A 19,902-nucleotide genomic window follows, 5' to 3' on the forward strand; every position below is an offset into this window, starting at 1 on the left:
TTTGATACTTTCTGTATCATAATTTTGGGTTTGTAATTTATCCTCCCTTGAAGTTTACATTAGTCCATCTACAAACATGAATCCTTTTCATATGTCAGGAATCCTGTTGATATCCCTCTTCATCCCATTGCAGATAGAAGGCAGTTTGCATCCTTTAATGTTAGTGAACAACAGAATTCCTCTTATACTAGGAGATTGTGGCATTCCCCAGCATCATTATTCCTTATCTTAACTGACACATTAAATATCTCCTGACAGTCTTTGATGAATTTTTGCCATTAAAACTGTTGTTATATGCAGAGGTCTACTTTTACTGTTCCCTTAGAGACCTGCCTGCACCACGAAAGTTTGAAAAGATGTCTAATTCTGAATAATCTGGCTTTTCACAAGAGCATATTCATCACAAGTGACAGGTAGAGAGGTTCAGGCTCATGTTATAGAGGTTTGAGCATTAATTTGATGCCTTTTCTTTGTTTTCCAAAAGCTGTCTATATTTTTATGACAAGGGGAGATAATTTCTGCCTTATCCTTGCATCTTTACAAGCACATTGCTTTTCTGTAAAGTAGTTTCTGGACACTAAAGGCTAACCTTTGCTCTGCAATCTCTTTAAGTCCTTTATTTCATGGTCTACGACGACATGATGCATTTTCATTCAATTCAAATTTAAATGTAGATTAAAAGGTCATTTAAAATTAATGGAAAGGCAGTATTTTTTAATATCTGTCCATAGTGCTGCCTTATTCAGTGCTATGACTGTGATTGGAATAAATAGAACACACAAACATTGGCTAAGAGGACATTGAGCTGCTAATGGTTGCACCTGCTGATGCTGTACAGATTTACTGCAATGGGCTGAGTGGATCAAATCAGGTTCAAGGATACTAGTGATGAGAAATTCTTCCTTTTGACAGACAAGGCCTGTGGCTCATCTTATTTCTTGTGTAGGTGAAAAAAAAAAAACCCTAATTGACCTCTTTGCGATTTTTGTTAGTTTATTTAAGTCAATGGAAAGCTCACGAAAGTGTCCCTGCTGAAATGCAAACTCATCTACAGTTAATTCTGATTAAAGGCAGTCTGCATTCCACATTGCTAGAGAAAGCATAAGCTGGTGGCTCTGCTGCCTAAGGAATGCAAGGCTGGCGTTCTTCACATGCTTTCCAGAGCACACTGTCAGCATGATTATGAAATAATACAAGTTAGCTTTATAGAAATACCATTTCATACTTGAGTCGAAGGGCAGGTGAGGTCAGAATAAAAGTGCCAAAACAATACTGTGGAACTGAGATTATGTAAATAAATGTACCATTAGATCACAGATATTTTTAAAATTGCTTTCAATTAGGAAGTTAACCATAAATGTCTAAATAATCTCTTTTGGTTGATGCTGAGCAGAAATTATGGAAGCTAATGATTTTTATCAGGAAGGAAATCTAATTTAATGGTTTTAAAAATGTGACTAAAGATAAACACTGTGCATCCTAGCTATATACTTAAGCATTAGTGTTCTAGTTTTTGGCTGGTGGTTTCAGTTTTACTTCATAGCCCAGAATTTTTCTGTTTGGTTAATGATTTAATAATAGTGGCGAGCCATCTTTTTCATTTTGAACACATTTTTGTTTGATCCAGAGTAATTTAGATCCAATTGAAGTTCCAATACAGAATGAAAACATGTCATGTGCAGAAAAACAAGTGCTTAATTATACCACATATAGCAGTGTTTCAGTTGTTACATCTTTGCACTTACAAGTCTTTACTGGAAATATTTTTAACTCAAGTGTTCACATGAGAAGAGATTACTAGCTGTGATGAAATTGCTGAGTTAAGTGATAATTTTGCTGCTTATGGACTGTTCTAAGAGCCTTCAGTGTATTTGAAATTCAAATCTTGTATTTTCTTGAAAGACTATCATACAATCCACTGTCTAACGTACATCTGGAAAAGCAAAATTGTTTTAAAAATGAAGATAACCTTAGCAACCCTTTCAAACTCAAGAAGAGAATATGCAACTCAGTCTTAAAATGACAGATCATGCAAATAAACCAGATGCTTCCATCTAACTATGTCTGTGCTCAAGATAATAGTTTACAGTTAGCAATTTGTACCGTGCACAGAATATTTTGGAGAAGATCTCAATTCCTCCTTACCTAGTCATTATTAATATTTGTTAATAAAATTTTTGACCATTACATGCTCAACTGTAGGATCTGCCTACTTTGCCCAGGAGTTTCTGTTCAGGGTAGGATTTGGATGGAGGAATAAACCTAACCTCCCACTGCAGATTTTTCTGGCAACATACAACTGAACTGGTTTCGGATGTCCTGAGCTTTTGAATGATTCATTTTCCTCATCAAACATATATAATATTTTATGGCAAGTGTGGCAGTTTCAAACAGGAGGGATTCAGAACAACTTCACAGCCTCCTGTGAAACTCTTACACAAAACAGAAAGAGGATGAACTGGTTTCTGCTGTTCTACCTCTCAGGAGGGCACCCTGCCCTGTCGTAGTAGTGTTCATAATGAGGATTTCTTAACTTGTGTCTGATTTTCCCGATGAACTCACCAGTAAAACCTTTGAAATGTTGATTTTGGAAGTAAAGACTTCAGTTTTTTATTATCTTATTTTCATTTCCTGTTGTAATTTGATCAAATTCCCCCCAAATTAAGACATGGTTTCAGTTGATCAAATTGCATTGTAGAGAATAAACTGTTCATTAACAAATATAATCTGCTCTTTTCCAATAATCTGCCCCAAATTTAAGCTGCATTTTATCACAAAAGGAATCTCATATTTTTTCACTTACCAGAATAATGTGACTGTATATATAATGCTGACAAATAGATTCAAACCCGTTTTTAAAATTAAATTAATTTTTAGGTCAGCTTCTCTTTTACTATGCAAATATATTTTATGCACACAAAATGTTTCTGTGGAATGGATAGACAAGATTCCTGCTAGGAGAAAACTATGTAAAATTTAAATGAAAAAAAAAAAAAAGTAAAAGAAAACATCAACACCCCCATCCTTTTTGTGGATTTTTTTCATTGTTTCTCTGCTCTTCAGAATGCGTATGGTATATCATTTTAATCTGCTAACCAAGTTTTGGGTTCTTTCTAATGAGGCCTATATAGTAGGAATCCAAGCACATATACACTTTTTAGAGAAGATTTACAAGTCATAGTTGTGAAGACAATACAGTCGTTCACAGATCAGTGGAAACCCTAAGTGTTCATTTAACCTTTAGCCTTAGTGTCATGGAAACCTGTAGTGGTCTTTCACCCATAACACCCTTGAAAATGAAGATTCCTTCTGGCCAGGAGACTTTCAATTACACTATTGATCAGAGCTATTTAAAGGATTATGAGCTTCTCATTTGGGCTGTAAAAAAACTAATTACGTGCCAAAGAACAATATCTGTAATGCAGTAGGTTTTCAAAATACCTACATTGCTACACATAGGAAAGGCAATTAGATACAGCAAATAGCTGCAATGGAATAGTTAGAAAATGAAGTTATTCTTTTTCCTTAATTTTTAGCTACCTAGAAAAATGGGATTTGACAGTTTACATCAAATCTAAAGGAAAACTGACACAGCTAAATTTTCATTTGAATATACTCATGCGGCGGGTATGCTGATAGTGCATATGAGCTGAAGTAATTTTTATTTTGCCAAATGGCTGAACTGTGTAGTCATAAGGGACCTTAATGAGATAAAAAAAATCATATCAAGGTGAAAATGTATTACATTTTCTCTTGTAATACAGTTTTTCTTGTCTCTGAGTTCAACGGATATTTCAGAATTTCCAAAATAGCTTTCACATTAGGGTGTTAATAAATAATCTGGATTGACTTTCTAATTTCAATTTCAATAAATATGGTGAACTTGGACTCCAAGAAACTACTAATACTAGTGATTTTATCCTTTGTATATCTTGTTAACAAAAGAAGGTAACTAGTATGTTTGCAACATTACAATTATTTTAGTTATAAATTATACCACTAGCATTTCCCTAATATTTTTAATTTATTAAACAGCATAATGAAAGATCTGGGTCTGCTGAAGATTTCTCATTCAACATCATCTCAAACAGCTCAAATAAAATAGAAACTGTATTGCTTCGTAATAATATATTTTCACTTCACTGCTAGAGTCAGGTGTTTTGTATGGACTATAATGAAACAGACTCTCAGCTAGAACAAATGATTCAAACTCAATTGACATCAGTGGAGGCTGGCTAACTTACTCTGCTGTAGGAGCTGATCATGCCTGTTAAAAGATTTAATACCAATCGTACAATTGTTCAGTGGCAGGTAAATATATAATAATGAATTCTTGATTCTGTTATACTGGATACTTGCAGAAGTATAACCTCATTGCATTCAAGTATTTCACATTCATTTTGTATAACACATTCTTTGGAAACAGTTTTATTTTGCTTTTTAACAGATAGCTGAGAAAATAGATTTAACGGCAAAATTAATTGTGAAGAATTGGACTTTCAAGAAAAGCGAACATGAGCATTTTACTCCATCTTCAAGTTATCCCACTGATGATGGAATGGGGTTTATACGCAGCCATGCACTTGCTCACTGGTTTCAGAGTCCTTTAAGCAGTAATTCAAGCATGCAAATCTGAATTATTAGAGGAAAAAATTAAGAGAGTTCACAGCTTTAAAAGGCAGTGAAATGGTTTGATAAGTAAGCTGCTAAATGCCTTGATTGAGTTTGAACTTTTCTCCACTGAAAAGAGTGGTACAGTAATTTAGATTACTCAGATTATGAAAATGTTTCGTATTATTGTTTGCTGATGAAAACTTGCAAGTTGTGCATGAATGGGGGATCTAGTTGGTACCCATGCTAGAATGGCTATGGTGTTTCACTTTGAACTTTAACAGACTCTCTCTTTTAGTCCCTAAATCAGGTAAGCCATTAAGCACATTTTGATGTGACATTAAACATGTGCTTTATGTGCTTTCCTAAACAGGAAGGAATAAGAGGTGTACCTCAGTTCTTTCCTAGATCAATATCTTAATTTTTATCCTATCTTAATCAAATGAGCCTGATGACCTTTGCTAGCAGAAGTTTTTGTATCTAGGTGTTATTTCGCAGTGGTGAAATCAAATTCTTACAGAAATACTTTTCAAATATGCCAGTTATTCAGTGGGTTTAAAAAAAAAAAGCATTTTTAGCCTTTCAGAGGTTTACTTAAATTAGTGCTTAAATTAGTGCTGTATCAAGCAAAGGAATAGCTTCAACAGAGAACTGTTAAAGGTGTGGATGCCAATGTGGGTGTCACTGTTTTAGTCTTGACAGATAGGCCTCCACCCATCATCCTCCAGGGGCCAGTCAATCAGACACTGGCAGTGGATGGGACAGCTTTGCTGAAGTGCAAGGCAACCGGTGACCCTCTCCCTGTCATCAGCTGGTTGAAAGAAGGATTCACCTTCCTCAGCCGAGACCCTCGAACATCCATACAGGATCAGGGGACGCTTCAGATTAAATCTCTGCGGGTGAGTAGCGATAACAAAACAATTGCTACAAGTGGTACATGGCTGGTCTTGAGCTATCAGTGTGTGCTGCAAGCAGCTCTGCTGTCTTCCTGTCTCGTCTTCAAAATTAGCTTAATGGTCTCTTTTACTATGAGATTCTCACCAAGGCCACATCTTATTTCATTCTTTGATATTGTGTAGGGAAGGGAGGGGAGAGAGAGAAGAAGAGCCAAACTAGCATCAGATATTTCTTTTAGAAAAAATAAATAAAAATAGAAATTGTATTTAAAATCTTACATAAGTTGCATTAAAACACAGTAGTTGGGAATGGAGAAACATATAAAAGGACAGGCCTTCCTCATCTTTTCGGTCTGTTTTACTGTGAAGCCACTGGCCCATTGTCTTTCTTAAAACTTGGAGCAGTTCATTTTCAACACCCAATCATAATTTTCTAAGGAGCTGTTGTGCTCACAAGTGATTCTGGAGTTCATCAGGGTTTGGCTGTGCACTTTATCCATTGATGAGTCTTGGCTGTCTTGAGCTGCCTGATTTATTCCAATGTTATGCTTGCTGGAGATGTTCCATCAGGCTGCAGATGTGAGAAGACAACTAATACTGTAACATGCATCCAGTCATATGCAGAGGGGTTTCTATTAAAAATGGAATGCCTATCATAGTATTTACATTTTGACACCTGAGATAATACAGTAGCTTAAAAGTACAAAGAAATCTTATACTATTCCAGGTAGCATAATGACAGATTTTGTTCTTAAACATGGCATCACTAATCTTTGCCTGGGCTTTTAATTTTTCCCTCTTGAAAGATAAAATTGCATATATGCTTGTGTATATGCGACAAGCATGTAAGTTACACTTACAAACAGTAAGTTAAATATAATTGTTATCAAGAACTTCAAGGTAATTTCAGTAACCCTTTAATTTCATCAGCAAAAATTTCTGCACTTAGCTTTGCCATCCAAAAAAATGTCAGTAAACATACCTACCGAGGACAAGACATAAAGAACAGATTTGTTTTCTGATGCCATCTCATCAGTGATCATACATGAATTGTTAACTTCCTCGGAACAAAATGGAATTTATTAAAAAATTTATGCCAGCTTTCTTTGAGTAAACAATTTATCCTTCCTTCCTGGGCTGAAGGCAGGTTTAGGCCATGAAGGTTAATGCATTTTTCCTGTAGAGCTGGATTAAAGAGTGCGCTTGAATAGTCAAGATTCCCCAGTAGTGTTAGAAAGCAGCAATTAAATGTGGAAGCTTAGTGATTTCAAACAAACTTTCAGGCATCAATGCTGGGCTTCTGTGGAGTGTCCATGAGGCAGAAGCTCCTGGGATACCTGTCTGCATGCAGCTATGCAAACAATGAAATTGGTTCTGAATCGTGCCAGTGCATTAATCTCGCTGTTAGAGGCACGAGGTCTGCAAACGAAAGGGGAAGAAAAATGCTTGCGAGGGGAGAAGAAAACAGTATTAGCAGTGAGCATGGTTTTGAAAGACGTGAGGCTTTTATTGATCCTTAAGTGGCTCATTCACTAGTAACCAATTTTCCTTAAAGGCTCAGAAAGACATTTTTTATAAACCCCTCGACTGCAGTAATGTGCACTGTTTGACTCAGACTTAAGAACAAAAAGCACACACAACCATCAAAACCAGATTTCTTCTGTGCTTTGTAATTTTATGAATTAAATGTGGATTTAAATCTGAAATGTTTAACTTTCCTCTCAGATGTACTTGAGGACTAGCAATGCTTCTGAGTAAAAAAATGGCCATGGGATACATTCAAGTACACTTACATACATACCCACCCAAATTCAAAACAAATTCATATTTATCACCCAGATGTCCTCAGCCTTCTCCTCCCCTCGGAAGTAATAATCACTGCTGCAATCATAAAACATTCCAAGATAAAGAAAGACAAGCTACTACTGTTTAAGCCTTTGAGACCTTCCTTCTTCTGCTATGTTGTTCTTTCTGTAAATCAAATTATTCAGGACTCTGCAGCAGTCACAGTGAACCATGGGCCGCAGTCCTAATCACGAGCCTAGACATTTTTCTGATGAGCCAGTCTTCCCAGTTGCTCTGAGGAAGACAACTGAAAACTCACATACACCACTCACTCAGTACTCTTTCAGACAGGCCAACACTGACCTGACACTGAGAAAACTCACTTATGCTCCATAAAACTGTACAACACCAGATTTAGACGCCAGCATTAACTAAGGAAGAAAACTATTTATTTTACTGAATAGCAAAGATTTTCCATTCACCTGCCCTGTTGTTTTTAACATAGTAGGAAAAAGAAAAAAAAAGTGAAAATAATTGAATTACCGATACACTATGTCTGCATCTAATCCATCCACAGTCTGGAAGTTAGATAATTCACCATAACTTGCAAGAAGCAACATCTCTCCAGCTTGCTTTCTATGTTGAGTTTGCCTTCTGCAAGTTACTCAGTTGTGTGTATCCCATACTTCATTGAGTATGCCATACACCATCTGTCACAGTAGTACACAAATGAAGTTGAGAACCATAGCCTTCAGAAATATTCTCCATTATCACATAATGAAGAACTATATATTTAATAAAAGCTCAGAAGCAGCAAAATGAAACACTACTTCAGAATGCTATAAGGCTTTCTCCTGTGGAAAAATCTGTCTCCTTTCAAGAGCCTTTCTTATTTCATTAGCAGTACCTCTATATTTTGAGTCTTTGAGCCATTGTCAGAAGGGTTTAATTATTGTTTCTATTTCATGGAAAAAACATCTTCTAAAATGCAATTTATGCTCATTCAGACAATTGAACTGGCATTAATCAGTTGCTTCCTGCCCCTAAGAATGGTACAAAGCAGTCCCAGTGTATCTGAAGAAAATACCAACAAAATTCAAACATGAGAAAGTTAAAAATCAATTAAATTATATATCGAGTAATCTAAAGAGCATCTCACTTATTTGTCTTGACATTCTTTTTGAAGAGTGAGATATAAGCACATATGCTATACTGCCAATCTGCATTTAGCAGAAAACCAATTACAATTCCTTAAAGTCCAATAAAGCTTCTTGGATGTAGTCCTATTTCCGTCAAGTAGTCTGATGGCGAATATAATTCTTCTCCTTTATCACTAGAGTCAGCACTCTTCCTCTTCTGTTTCCATCTCCAGATTACCATGCTTTATAGATAGTGGTGGGAGGGTTCCTTTGTGTATTTTATGCTTTGTAAAGTTACTGTTTTCCATCCAGCTCTTTAGTCTTTATTAGTTCCTGTCTTAGAAATCTTTAAATTTACGTAAGGAATAGCAAAACACTTGGCACATTTTACACTAGAAAAATTCATACAGCCTTGAGATTGATATTGACAATATAATTCAGAATGGTTTTCCCAAATAAATTTGATACATATGAACTGACAAGGGAATCATAGTAGTTTTACACAAATGCATTATTTTTTGCTACCAAAGTGTCTTGCAAGCCTGAAATAAGATCCCATGTGAAACAGAAGAAAGGTAAGCATGGTGTAGGATCTGATTTAATTTTGCTTGGAGGACTGTCTGTGTAGAGAGAACCACTGATAAGTCTCAGCAACAGTATTTGTATGTGTGGTGGCCTGTGTAGAAATGACTTCATTTGTCATAAGAATCTGAGTGCATTCCTGGCACTGGAAATTGTATGTCTGAGTCAGGGGATTATGAATGGTGAGATTTTATCCTCTAAGAAGTGTTGCTATGTTGTTACCTGATTTCACCTACATTTGTTGTAACCAATACAAAGAATGACACTAAAACATCCATCCTGTAGCACTTACATGCTGTACCGGTACCATTAACAACATGAAAATTAGAATTAGAAAAATAATAGAAGCAACTAATCTTATCATAGTTCTCTAAAAGTAAGGCACCATTAAATGTTTGCATGAAGTGTCGGGTGCCCTCTAGTCTCGTGTAAAATGTAGGCTAAATCCTTCTTAGCAAAAAACTTAGAAAACCAGAGTAAACTCAGTCATTTGATTCTAAAAGGTTGTTAAAACTGCCCTGACCTATTTTTAATGTCTAGCTGTCTGATACTGGGACTTACACGTGCGTTGCGACAAGTTCCAGTGGGGAGACATCTTGGAGTGCTGTGCTGGAGGTGACAGGTAAGCGATGTCCACAGGCTTTCTTTCTGTTGGCACAAAATGAAAGTGTAGGGTATATTAGAGTCTTGAGTCCAACAATCTTTTCTGGAAATTCTGGGGTTGAGATGGAGAAGTTTTAGGTGGGAAGGCTCATTCCTTCACTAATTTAATTGCCCTTTAACACTGCAACAGTTCATATTTGTATCCAGTGAACAGTGGTATGTTATAACTCATCTCAGCAGGAGTATTAATAAACTGAGGATTCATCCAGTAATTGGCTCAGGCAAGAAAACTATTATACCTATACAAAGGCCTGCCAAAGTCCAGTGTGCTGTCTGAATACTGGAGTTGATCTGGATATGGGAGCTTTCTCAGGCTTCTAGTAACTGAGGTTTTGGTATTCTACGTAAATTTATACGTGGTAATACATAGTTGTTGACTTAGTTCTGTGTAGATTAAGAATATTGGTTGTGCTGATTTTCCAGATGTTTGGCATGTTTTTTCCTTTTAATCTTCTTCTTGATCAAATTCATACAAAACAAGGATAAAATGTAATTGTTTTGTTTTGTCCCTCACAGAATCTGGTGGAGCAACAGTCAGTAAAAATTATGATATAAATGACCTCCCTGGGCCACCATCCAAACCTCAGGTCACTGATGTTACAAAGAACAGTGTCACCCTGTCCTGGCAACCAGGGACTCCTGGAAGCCTACCAGCTAGTGCATATATCATTGAGGCTTTTAGGTATGTGAATTACTCTATTTTTAATCTCCTTCCTTTCTAATTTTGTTTAAACCTGTTACCAGTTCTCTTGGTATTATGGTATTCTTTTGGACTCTACACATATCATTAGAAGCTAATTAAAAGACTCGACTCCTATGGCAGGCATTGATTCTTATTTTTCAGTGTGCTTTTTTTTTAATTTATCACTTTTTTCTAAGTGATTAATGAGAGGAGCATCTGACTATTTCTTCAAGTCAATAGGAATATAAACAGGACAATACAGTCGTGATTTGTTACTTTTCCCTCAGGGAGTTTCCTGTGGGAATGCTGCAGGTCAAATCATTTGGGCCAATGTTATCTTGACTACCGTAGTACAAATAGCCTAAAAATACATGGATGATCCTGAAGCCTCTCTGCATACTTCAATTCCTGTTCTTGTTAAAGCACCACCTGTTAAAGAGTGAAAGCACTTTCTATTTTTTACTGGTTTAGATACATTTAGCTTTTTCAGCTAAAAGTTTTGTGTTGATAATTTAGGATTTCATCTTTCAGCATGAGGCTGAATCCAGCTGCTCCTTTCCACACAGCAGCAATTAATGCATGCTATGAAAGAACTCGTGGGCTTTGATTCAGCAAGTTTGTTTAAGCATGGCCCATACCTCTCACGTGTATCTGTAGTATATGCTTCAGCCTAAAAATGCACACATTCTTAAATGTTTTCATTAATCAAGATGTTCAACAAATGGCAAATAATTTAATTAATCTTTTAATTAAAATTAATGCAGGAATTTTTCAAAATCATATGCGTGCAAATTTAAGAAACTAGAGTGATAATGCTTCATCCTGCTGTTAATATGCAAAGAATACTACCGCATGTGCAGACTGTTGATTTTGGTCCGTAACTTACCCATTGTGTATTGTGGGAAGGAAACAATCAAAGCAATGTGAAACTTGTAGCTTTTAATTTTCTTTTTCCTTTTAATATATCTGAAGATTTTTTTTAATCAATGCTATACAACAAAGCACAACAAAATAAAATTTTATCTTTAAACTTTTGTGATTTTTCACTCTACGTTTGCTTTTAGTAGCATCCCATCAAAAACTTTAACAAAAGCCAGGCATTTTCATTAAAAGCTGTTTTTAACAATCACAATTGAAATTTCTTCATACAGTGCAATGTAATCTAATCATAATACTGTCCAATGGAAGATGTGGTGACAGAAAAATATTCATATGCTTTCCTTCATTTACAACCATGTTTTCAGCAGGGTTTTTTGTAACTTTTAATATGTGTTTAGTTCAAGTTTTTTAGTTCTTCCAATGACAATTTATGGACATAATTTACTTAACATTGTGGAAAATCATTCAACAGGATTTTCTTTTTTAAGGTTTATGTCCAAGAGTGGCCTATTTATAATTCAGATTTACTTTCCACACTTTTCTTTTGCAGGTGTTTATTTTAGAGAATAGCAAAAGCTTTTACTTCTATTGAAAGGAGAAACACTTTTGACAGCTATGTGATTTTTTTCAATCCCATCTTGATGAGTTAACTGAAACAAATATTTTTATTTTTAACCTGCTTTTACAGCTTTTTCCTATACTTAGACTTTATACAGGGTTACAAAAGTAGGTAATTTCATTATATTTTTCTCTTACATTAGTCCGTAATCTTCAGCCCTCTTGTCATTGCAGTCAATCTGTGAGCAATAGTTGGCAAACGGTGGCTAACCACGTGAAGACCACTCTCTACACTGTGAGAGGACTGCGACCCAATACAATCTACCTGTTTATGGTGAGAGCTATCAATTCCCAAGGCCTGAGTGATCCCAGCCCTATGTCAGATCCTGTACGAACACAAGGTAATAGTAATCATTAAGGTTTACGTGCTTGAGCTGAAATAGAAAGAGCTAGCTGAGAGTTGACCTATAAGTCAGTCTGGCCATTTGACTCTAGCACCCTGACTGAAGGAATCATGAATTGAACTTAATCAATAAAGATAAAAAATAGTCCAATGTTTGCTGTATCAATCTGCAGTTTAGGAGCAACAGGTTAGCTCTTTAATCCTTTGTACACTATAGACATTTTGGCTTGCAGTTCATTTAGACTTGGTGAGCTCCTTGATGCCTGGTTTCTATTGAAAGTATGTGAGTTATCCAAGCTTTTCTGAAAAATGCTCAGAATACCATGCTCCCCTCAGTATTTTTTCTTTCCATGACCTTACTTCTTCTCCATTATTCTAATAGGGATAGTCTATAATAACAAGTGCTGATGATAGACAGACACTGTGCTTTGCATTAGTTTTAATCAGAAGACCTTCAAAAAATATCTGCAGTGTGTTGATTAATCTGGTCCAAAATCTAGGCAGAGAATTAATGTCAATTAAGGCATCTGCATGCTTAGAATATTTTGAAGTTATTCTGAGAAAACTATGGATCTGCTACTTACTTACGTAGATTTCTGAATTCTTTATGTTAATCCATTGCATGAAGAAAGAGGAAAGGCTGAAGTGATAATAATTGGTAGCTGTGATCCTCTACTGCTATTGAATGGAGTTTTGAATTCTGTTCACCATTACATCAGGCTCTAAAAACTGTGTCTGACTGCCACAAACAAATTTCTTTTCACAGCATGTTTTTGGCTTGAATATTTCATATGAGTGTAGTTCTGTGTTAAACAGGTTGGAATATAGGAATTAATGATTTTTTTGAATCGTAATTTTCCTCAGGTCCAAAGTACTAGCCCCTCTCACAGTTAATTTAGAATGTCATCTTCTGTCCGTGTTTATGGAAGTTATAATAGTGTGCCTGAAAACTGTATCTTGTGTCAACTTCCAGCATGTGTTAGTGGTTTGGGTCCTTTGTTGATCCTAGATGGAAAAAGAGAAACTAGACTAGGGTGGAATTTCTTTATCACATAAAGCATCACATCCAGCCTCTCATACAAGTCTGGTCCTAAATAAATCTGAACTTAATAATTATCCCCTAAAAATAGTTATCATTGCTGTAAAAGGAGAAACAGAGCTGCTTTCTGAAAAGTGGAAGGAGTGAGTTGGGTAGGGATTTCATAGCTTCACTATCCATGGAGTATCGCAAGTTTTCTTCACTTTCTCACTCTCCCATTATTATAGGGTGACTCATGCTTTTCATTGCACCAGCCTTTTAGTCTGCATAACTTATCACCTAGTTAAAAAAAAAAAACAACACAACAACTTTGTTTGGCATTTGAGTGTCAAGTATAGACTTTTTATCTGACATACTGACAAGCAATTTGATTTCAGTAAAAACATGTCTTTTAATTAGCTGCAGCATGTGTTGTAGCTTCCATTTCCAGAAGCTGTTTAGCAGTCAAGCACACTGAGACATGTAGAGGATTTATAGCTTCTTTGCAAGCCTGCAGTTTAATAGAATTAAATCATAAAATCAATTGAAAATTAACATAATGTTTTGATGTGATTTCTAATTATGCTTGAATTCAATTCAGGCTCATGGAAGAAGCTGACACACGGTAGAAAGTCTATTCACAGTGGCCATGGAGGAACAAAAAAGCAGCTATAACAGTGCTATATAATACTAATTTGCAACAAGTGTCTGTAGTAGTTTTAATAGCTGAGCTTTTAATTTCCTGGTATTAAGTATAGAAAAGATAAGTAATAGGATTTTATGCCTGTTTTCACCATTGGACCTCAAATAGACAATTGGACGCTTTCAAAAGGTTTACCTTACATGTCTTGCATCAAATAAGGGCAGAGAAATGGGTAATTAAGAAAGGAGCTGATTTCTTGTTTGGATCATTAACAGATCAAACCATATATTAAAAAACACTTTAAAGAAACCATATATAATCCTATCCCTGGAATTTAAATTACTAGCAGCTAATAGTAACTTACCTGGAAGCTGTTAAAAGACAGATTAGAGGAAATGCATATCAAATTTCATTTTAGAGATCTCTTAATTGTAATCAGAATATAGCTTCTCATGCCAGTTTTGCTGCAGTCATGCCTTTATTATTCCAGTACTTGATGATATCCTTATAGATAGATCAACTGCTTTTCTACCAGGAGTCTGTTAGTAATGTGCAAATGACATTACAAGATATTACACTGTGAGCATCACATATGCATATGTTTCCAAGTGTACATACTGGAAAACAGAATACATCTTGATACTTATTTCTTACCAATATTAGCCCATGTTATTCCCTTCCTTCTGGGCATACATCCCATTAAAATGCTGAAATGTAGTTCATACATATGTAGAAATTCTTCTGAGGGAATACAGGTACTTTGTTGGTTGTATACAAGAGGATAACTTAACCTGAAATGTAGCCATGGCCAGCTGTAGGTATTTTGTATCAAGGTTCATAGCTTTTTGTGGGTAGCAGCATAAGTTATCATCCTGTAAACCAGTCTCAGTTGCTATCTTACGGATTTGTTTCATTGTATCTCTCTGTTTGTTGGTTTGTTGGATAGGCATAATTTTCTAGACAAGCCCCTTCACTGACATCCATATTTGGATTATATTCCCTTTGAAGATCCGTGGAGCCATTTTCATTTGAGTATCAGTAGAAGCCTGTTGCAATATTGTTTATTGATGGCTCAGAACCCATAACAATCCAGAATTATGAAATTGAAATAGTGATGATTAAAACCTACTCTCTTTGAAAATCTGGAGGCATGTGATTCAAACTCAGTTATATTTGTAAGAGCACTAACATTTCTTCTTAATAATATTAGAAGATAAAAAGATGTCACATGCTGCATACTCCCATATCTAAGACCATCAGAGAGGGATGAAAACCTTGTATGTGTATATTTTCTTCACAAGGACATGAGGTTGATCCAAAAAGAGGGAAAGAGACTTTGGCTTGCGAATCCCATGAGAAAACCAAGCAGAATTCACAGAAGCCTGGGCAGGCATGAGCATAATGTATTGGGCCTTTTGAATATAATCTGTGCTCGTATTCCAAATTCTCTCTTCCGGAAAATTCAACCAAATTCCAGCAGAAACAAACAGTATATATATTTATAGCATGCATTATTCAGTCCACAGAGATAACTGACATAGAAAGGGCATCTGTAACTGTTGTTCAAGAACAGCATTGTAAGATCCTTGGAGGATCTGTTGAAGGGATGTAGACTTCACTGGCTCATAGAAAGTGCATTCTCTTTTTTCTTAAGATGGAAGAAGGGACATGCTAGGGTGATATATAGCCTAAGTGATAGCTGCAGCCCAGCATTCTTCTTTTGGCACAACAGAACAGAAAATTAAGATTTCCAGGAACGATCACTAAAAAGACGCATTGAACATCTCCTGCTCCGTTTTTTAACACATACTTTGTATTTGCAGTTCCTATTTAGAAAAGTAATACAGCCTCATTCAGTTTAAAACAATGGCATAACTCAGATGTGCTTCCTGAGGACTAAGTACCAGGGCCACATGTGGTGCTGCAGATAGAATCACAGTTTTCCATAGATGTATACTAAGTGATCAAATTCCTTCAGATTTTGACTAAAATAGATAATTTACACACACACTTTGAATGAATTTTTGGCATAGTCATGAGGAGAAAATTCTTGTGGTAGAGAGTTTTTGTTGGCCTTTTTTTAGTTCAGAATCAGATTGGCTTACTGGATAATCTTTTTGTTTGCATTTGCACTAGCTTTCATTATCTATATCTGTAAAGTGAAAATTTGCCTTAGAGAAGAAAATGCTATTTTTTGGTGTTTGGTTTCTTGCGTGCATAGTATGTGAGGAAGGGAAGCTTGGTTAAAGTTTGGAAACGTGTAATGACTTAATGTCATGTATGTTCTAAGAAAATAAATAAACAAACCTGTTCATTTTCTTCAGTTATACTAACCAGTTTGGTTCCAGATGTCTGGGCAACATTATTAATGTCTGAGTATTTTAGAACTAATGAATATTTCATCCCTCTCATCACTTACCACTTTCACTACTATAAAGGGTGTTTAAATCAGGTCATCAAGCTATTCAGTAATTCTTATTGATGCCATATATAACTCTTCTCACTAAAATAATGCTTTCATGTGTGTGCCTGGCAGATATCAGCCCACCAGCACAAGGTGTGGATCACAGGCAAGTCCAGAAAGAATTGGGAGATGTAATTGTACGACTGCATAATCCTGTTGTGCTGACACCCACGACGGTTCAAGTTACCTGGACGGTAAGGCTTGTGTTATTATTACCTTAACAGTACTCTCATTTTGCCTATTTATCCCTGCAATTTTTTATGCCATACTGAAAAGCTCCAGTCTTGACCCCAGTGTGAGTGCTCTGATAAAATAACATTATAACCGGCATATATATGTGGTAATGAAACGGTCTTTTATTTTCTCTTTCAAGTCAGGTAAGTTCAAAATCTTCAGCATTCAGCTCAAAGTGAGCTAGCTGTCTGACTAGAAAAATACAATGAAAATGAATATGCTTAACACCATAATCTAAAGGATAATTGATCTGCGGACTCACTACTGTGCATGTCAAAAAATAATCAAAGTTAAATATCAACAGGAAATTGCTGTACGAAAAAGCACTTTCTACTTCAAGGCATAGGGACCTCCAACAATACCCTGTTATGTGGTGACTCTAAAATGCAAAAATAGGTTTCCTATAGAGCACTTGTAGTGCAATCAGAAACACATGGTGCTGATGCCTGATCCACTGTGTAGCATCTGTTTTTTTAGCATAAGCCTTACCCACAATCAGTGGATATCCTTTCATTAGAATCATTTTGGCAGTACTCAATAACTTTTCTATTTCAAGGGTCAAACTACCAGGTAGAATTTCTAATATAGTGTTTGGCTTTCAAAATGCTATGTTTTCCTTCCTGAGGCTTGAAGGAAAGGATTTGTAACCATAGGAGGAGAGAGTTGCCAGGGTGCTTCATACCGAGTGTTTTGCTCTTGGGGCATCTTCCTCAGAGGAAGGAAAGCCACAGGCAGAAGAGCGAGAGAAATAGTACTGCATGTCACTGAAAGAGTTGTATTGTATGGGTTGAATTCTGCTAATGGAATGTTCACAATACTCAGGGGTTTTCTTCTACATGTAATATCGCTAAGAGGTTAGGATTATGCGACAGGAGGCAAGTGTGGTGATAGATTGTATATTATAAGGATTACTGTTGGTTTTGCACAACTTAGCCATATTTAGGGGAGCTTATGCACCATACTTGCTGTGACAGATTTCAGTGGTTGAGAGGTGGATTAAAATAAATAGAGAAACCAACAAATTTGTCTTTGTTAGAAGATTATTTAGAAAATGTGTCATTGCACATTGCATTTGATGTCAACATGCAGCTTGCCTTTCTGAAAATGCCGTATGCTTCAGCTACATTGCTCCAGAACACACTGACTGACCTTCGTAGCAGACCCTTTGCCCAAGCAGATATTTGCCCAAGCAGGTGGGTCAGTAGTTAAGAAACCTTAGATGTTAGCAACCAGGAATTGCAAACCTGGCTTACATCTGTACGGTGCTCCTTTGAGTCCTTTTTTAGATGTGACAGCTACCAGAAAAACAGTTTCATAGGCTTGCCTTTGCTTTAGCATATACTACAAAAGGAAGCCCCAGTATAAACAGAATTCAGTTTTATGCAATGTAACCAATATTATTATGTTATAATGAAATCTGCATTTATGTGTGTGGGTATATCTCTATCTAAAAGAGTCTCTTGGTGTCCCTACTGACACAAGTAATGAGTGAAGAAAACATGGTCAGGTAAAGGTAAATTGTTAGGGATATCAGCTTATTGGGAAGATCTCTCAAAGCAGCGACCCTGTACAACCTGACAAGCATATAGGCCTCTGCAGAGACCTTTCAAATTGCCCAAGGGAAGAAAGACACAACAAAAGATCTCTGGAAGAGCTAATTAGAAACTTTCCAGCAACCAGAACAAAACCAATTAATTAACCATAGTCTCTAGGAAAAAAGCCACTCTATCCAGAGAATAAAGTCCCCTCTGTTGCTACAAAATGGCTAGATAGTACAACTGTCATACAAAAGGACAGAAGTGCCATGAGAGTTGTAAGACTCCTTGTGCTGACTTTCTGCAATTCAAAGAGTAAATGCCAAGGAACATCCCTGGTTATTCAATTTCTGGCATCCTGACTCCCAGCGAATTAACACCAATTTCTCTTTTCTTTCTGAAAGGGTTTTGGTTTTACTTTCTCTTTTATTTTCAAATATGTGTTTGAAATTTCAGAAACAGTTCCCTGCACGTGTGTTGTAATGTTAAAATACACACAAATGTTTTGTCTGGTTTACAAAGTCAGTGTTAATAAAAAAAGAATTGGCATGTCTCTTAAATTTATTCCTCTTGTGCATAGGTTTTTAAAGTGTGGCTGTAATTATGAGGTCACATACAGGACCTCTTCTTCATGGAGCTATTCAACATTTCTTTTTATCTTCTTTATTCACTGTGTGGTGCTAGGTCTTATTAAATTCATAGCATTGAAGCCTTGCATTGAATAAAAATTATTAGTTTGTCTCACATGCTTGCTTATCTGTCATGCTCTCAACCGTAACATTTGTGTGCTTCACAAATAATACTGAATTTAACATCAGGATGATAAAAATGTGTCATTATCCTAACTTTACACGCAGAGAGGCGAGGTGCAGGGATATTTATTGCTGATGAGACTTACAGAATCAGACATGCCCAGTGTTATCAAATGGCTAATTTTAAAACTTGGGCCTGATTTATTTTCATTTTTCTCAAAACATTTTGCATTGCAACAGCATATTTTGTACTCCAAGCACTTTTTTTAGCTGACCTCAACTACAGTTAAGTACTTCTAACCTCACTGGGCATTAAACTTAGAGTTTCATTAGCGGTCAGATGTAAAGTTTCCTAGCTTTAGAAAGGAGCCCTGTGGCACAAGCAGGAGTGAAAATCAGTTCATTATAGCAAAATAATTGTTGCTCTGAAACCCTGACTGCCTTCTGGGCTGCTACCAGGCAGAAGGATAATTTATTTACCTCTGTTTTTTAATTTGACATTGATTTTAAATGAATGTAATTCACTGGAAGCTTCAGGAGTCAAGTCCTTTAGACAGTCTTGTAGTGTATCGTCACCTTTTGTCTTGTTCCTGTAGGACAGATAAATGCTAGTGCTGTTTGAATTTCCAGGGACTACTCTGAGTGTGTTTTGGTGAGTTCAGCACAGCGTGCAAGGTATTCTCTGCAGCTGGAGAACTGCTGTGGGTATTGATGTGGGAGGAGAGTATTTGTTAGGATATTTTTGGGTAGAAATCTACATACTACACAGCATATTGCAAAATCTCTTTAGGGGGCAGATTAGCAGCTTTGTCTGAAAGGAGCTTGTATGTGCAGCATCAGCTGCATTATGAGTTTCTTGCCATCTTTTAAACAACCTAATAGTCCTAATGAATGATCTAGTAGCCTCTGAACCTGTTTCATGTTCAGCTGTGGTATGTGCAGATTTGAACATGCGAGGAAAATGAGTTTTCTGCTCTGCAGAAATGGAGATCTGTTGCGAGTTTTGAGATACCTCACACACTATGTAAAAGTAGGTAAGAAGGAGCATGCAGGACCAA

The 19,902-nt window shown here is 36.2% G+C and overlaps 1 protein-coding gene across 1 annotated transcript in view; it reads left to right on the forward strand.

The window, feature by feature from the left end:
• ROBO2 (roundabout guidance receptor 2) overlaps window positions 1–19,902 on the forward strand; it is a 1,075,181-nt gene that overhangs the window by 976,652 nt on the left and 78,627 nt on the right. Inside the window, exons 11-15 of the mRNA XM_065676374.1 lie at window positions 5,305–5,510; window positions 9,554–9,635; window positions 10,193–10,358; window positions 12,030–12,196; window positions 16,396–16,517. Coding sequence (XP_065532446.1) covers window positions 5,305–5,510; window positions 9,554–9,635; window positions 10,193–10,358; window positions 12,030–12,196; window positions 16,396–16,517 — 743 coding nt within the window. The remainder of the gene's footprint in view (window positions 1–5,304; window positions 5,511–9,553; window positions 9,636–10,192; window positions 10,359–12,029; window positions 12,197–16,395; window positions 16,518–19,902) is intronic.

Source organism: Lathamus discolor, chromosome 4, assembly GCF_037157495.1.
Source record: "Lathamus discolor isolate bLatDis1 chromosome 4, bLatDis1.hap1, whole genome shotgun sequence".
Taxonomy (NCBI): domain Eukaryota; kingdom Metazoa; phylum Chordata; class Aves; order Psittaciformes; family Psittacidae; genus Lathamus; species Lathamus discolor.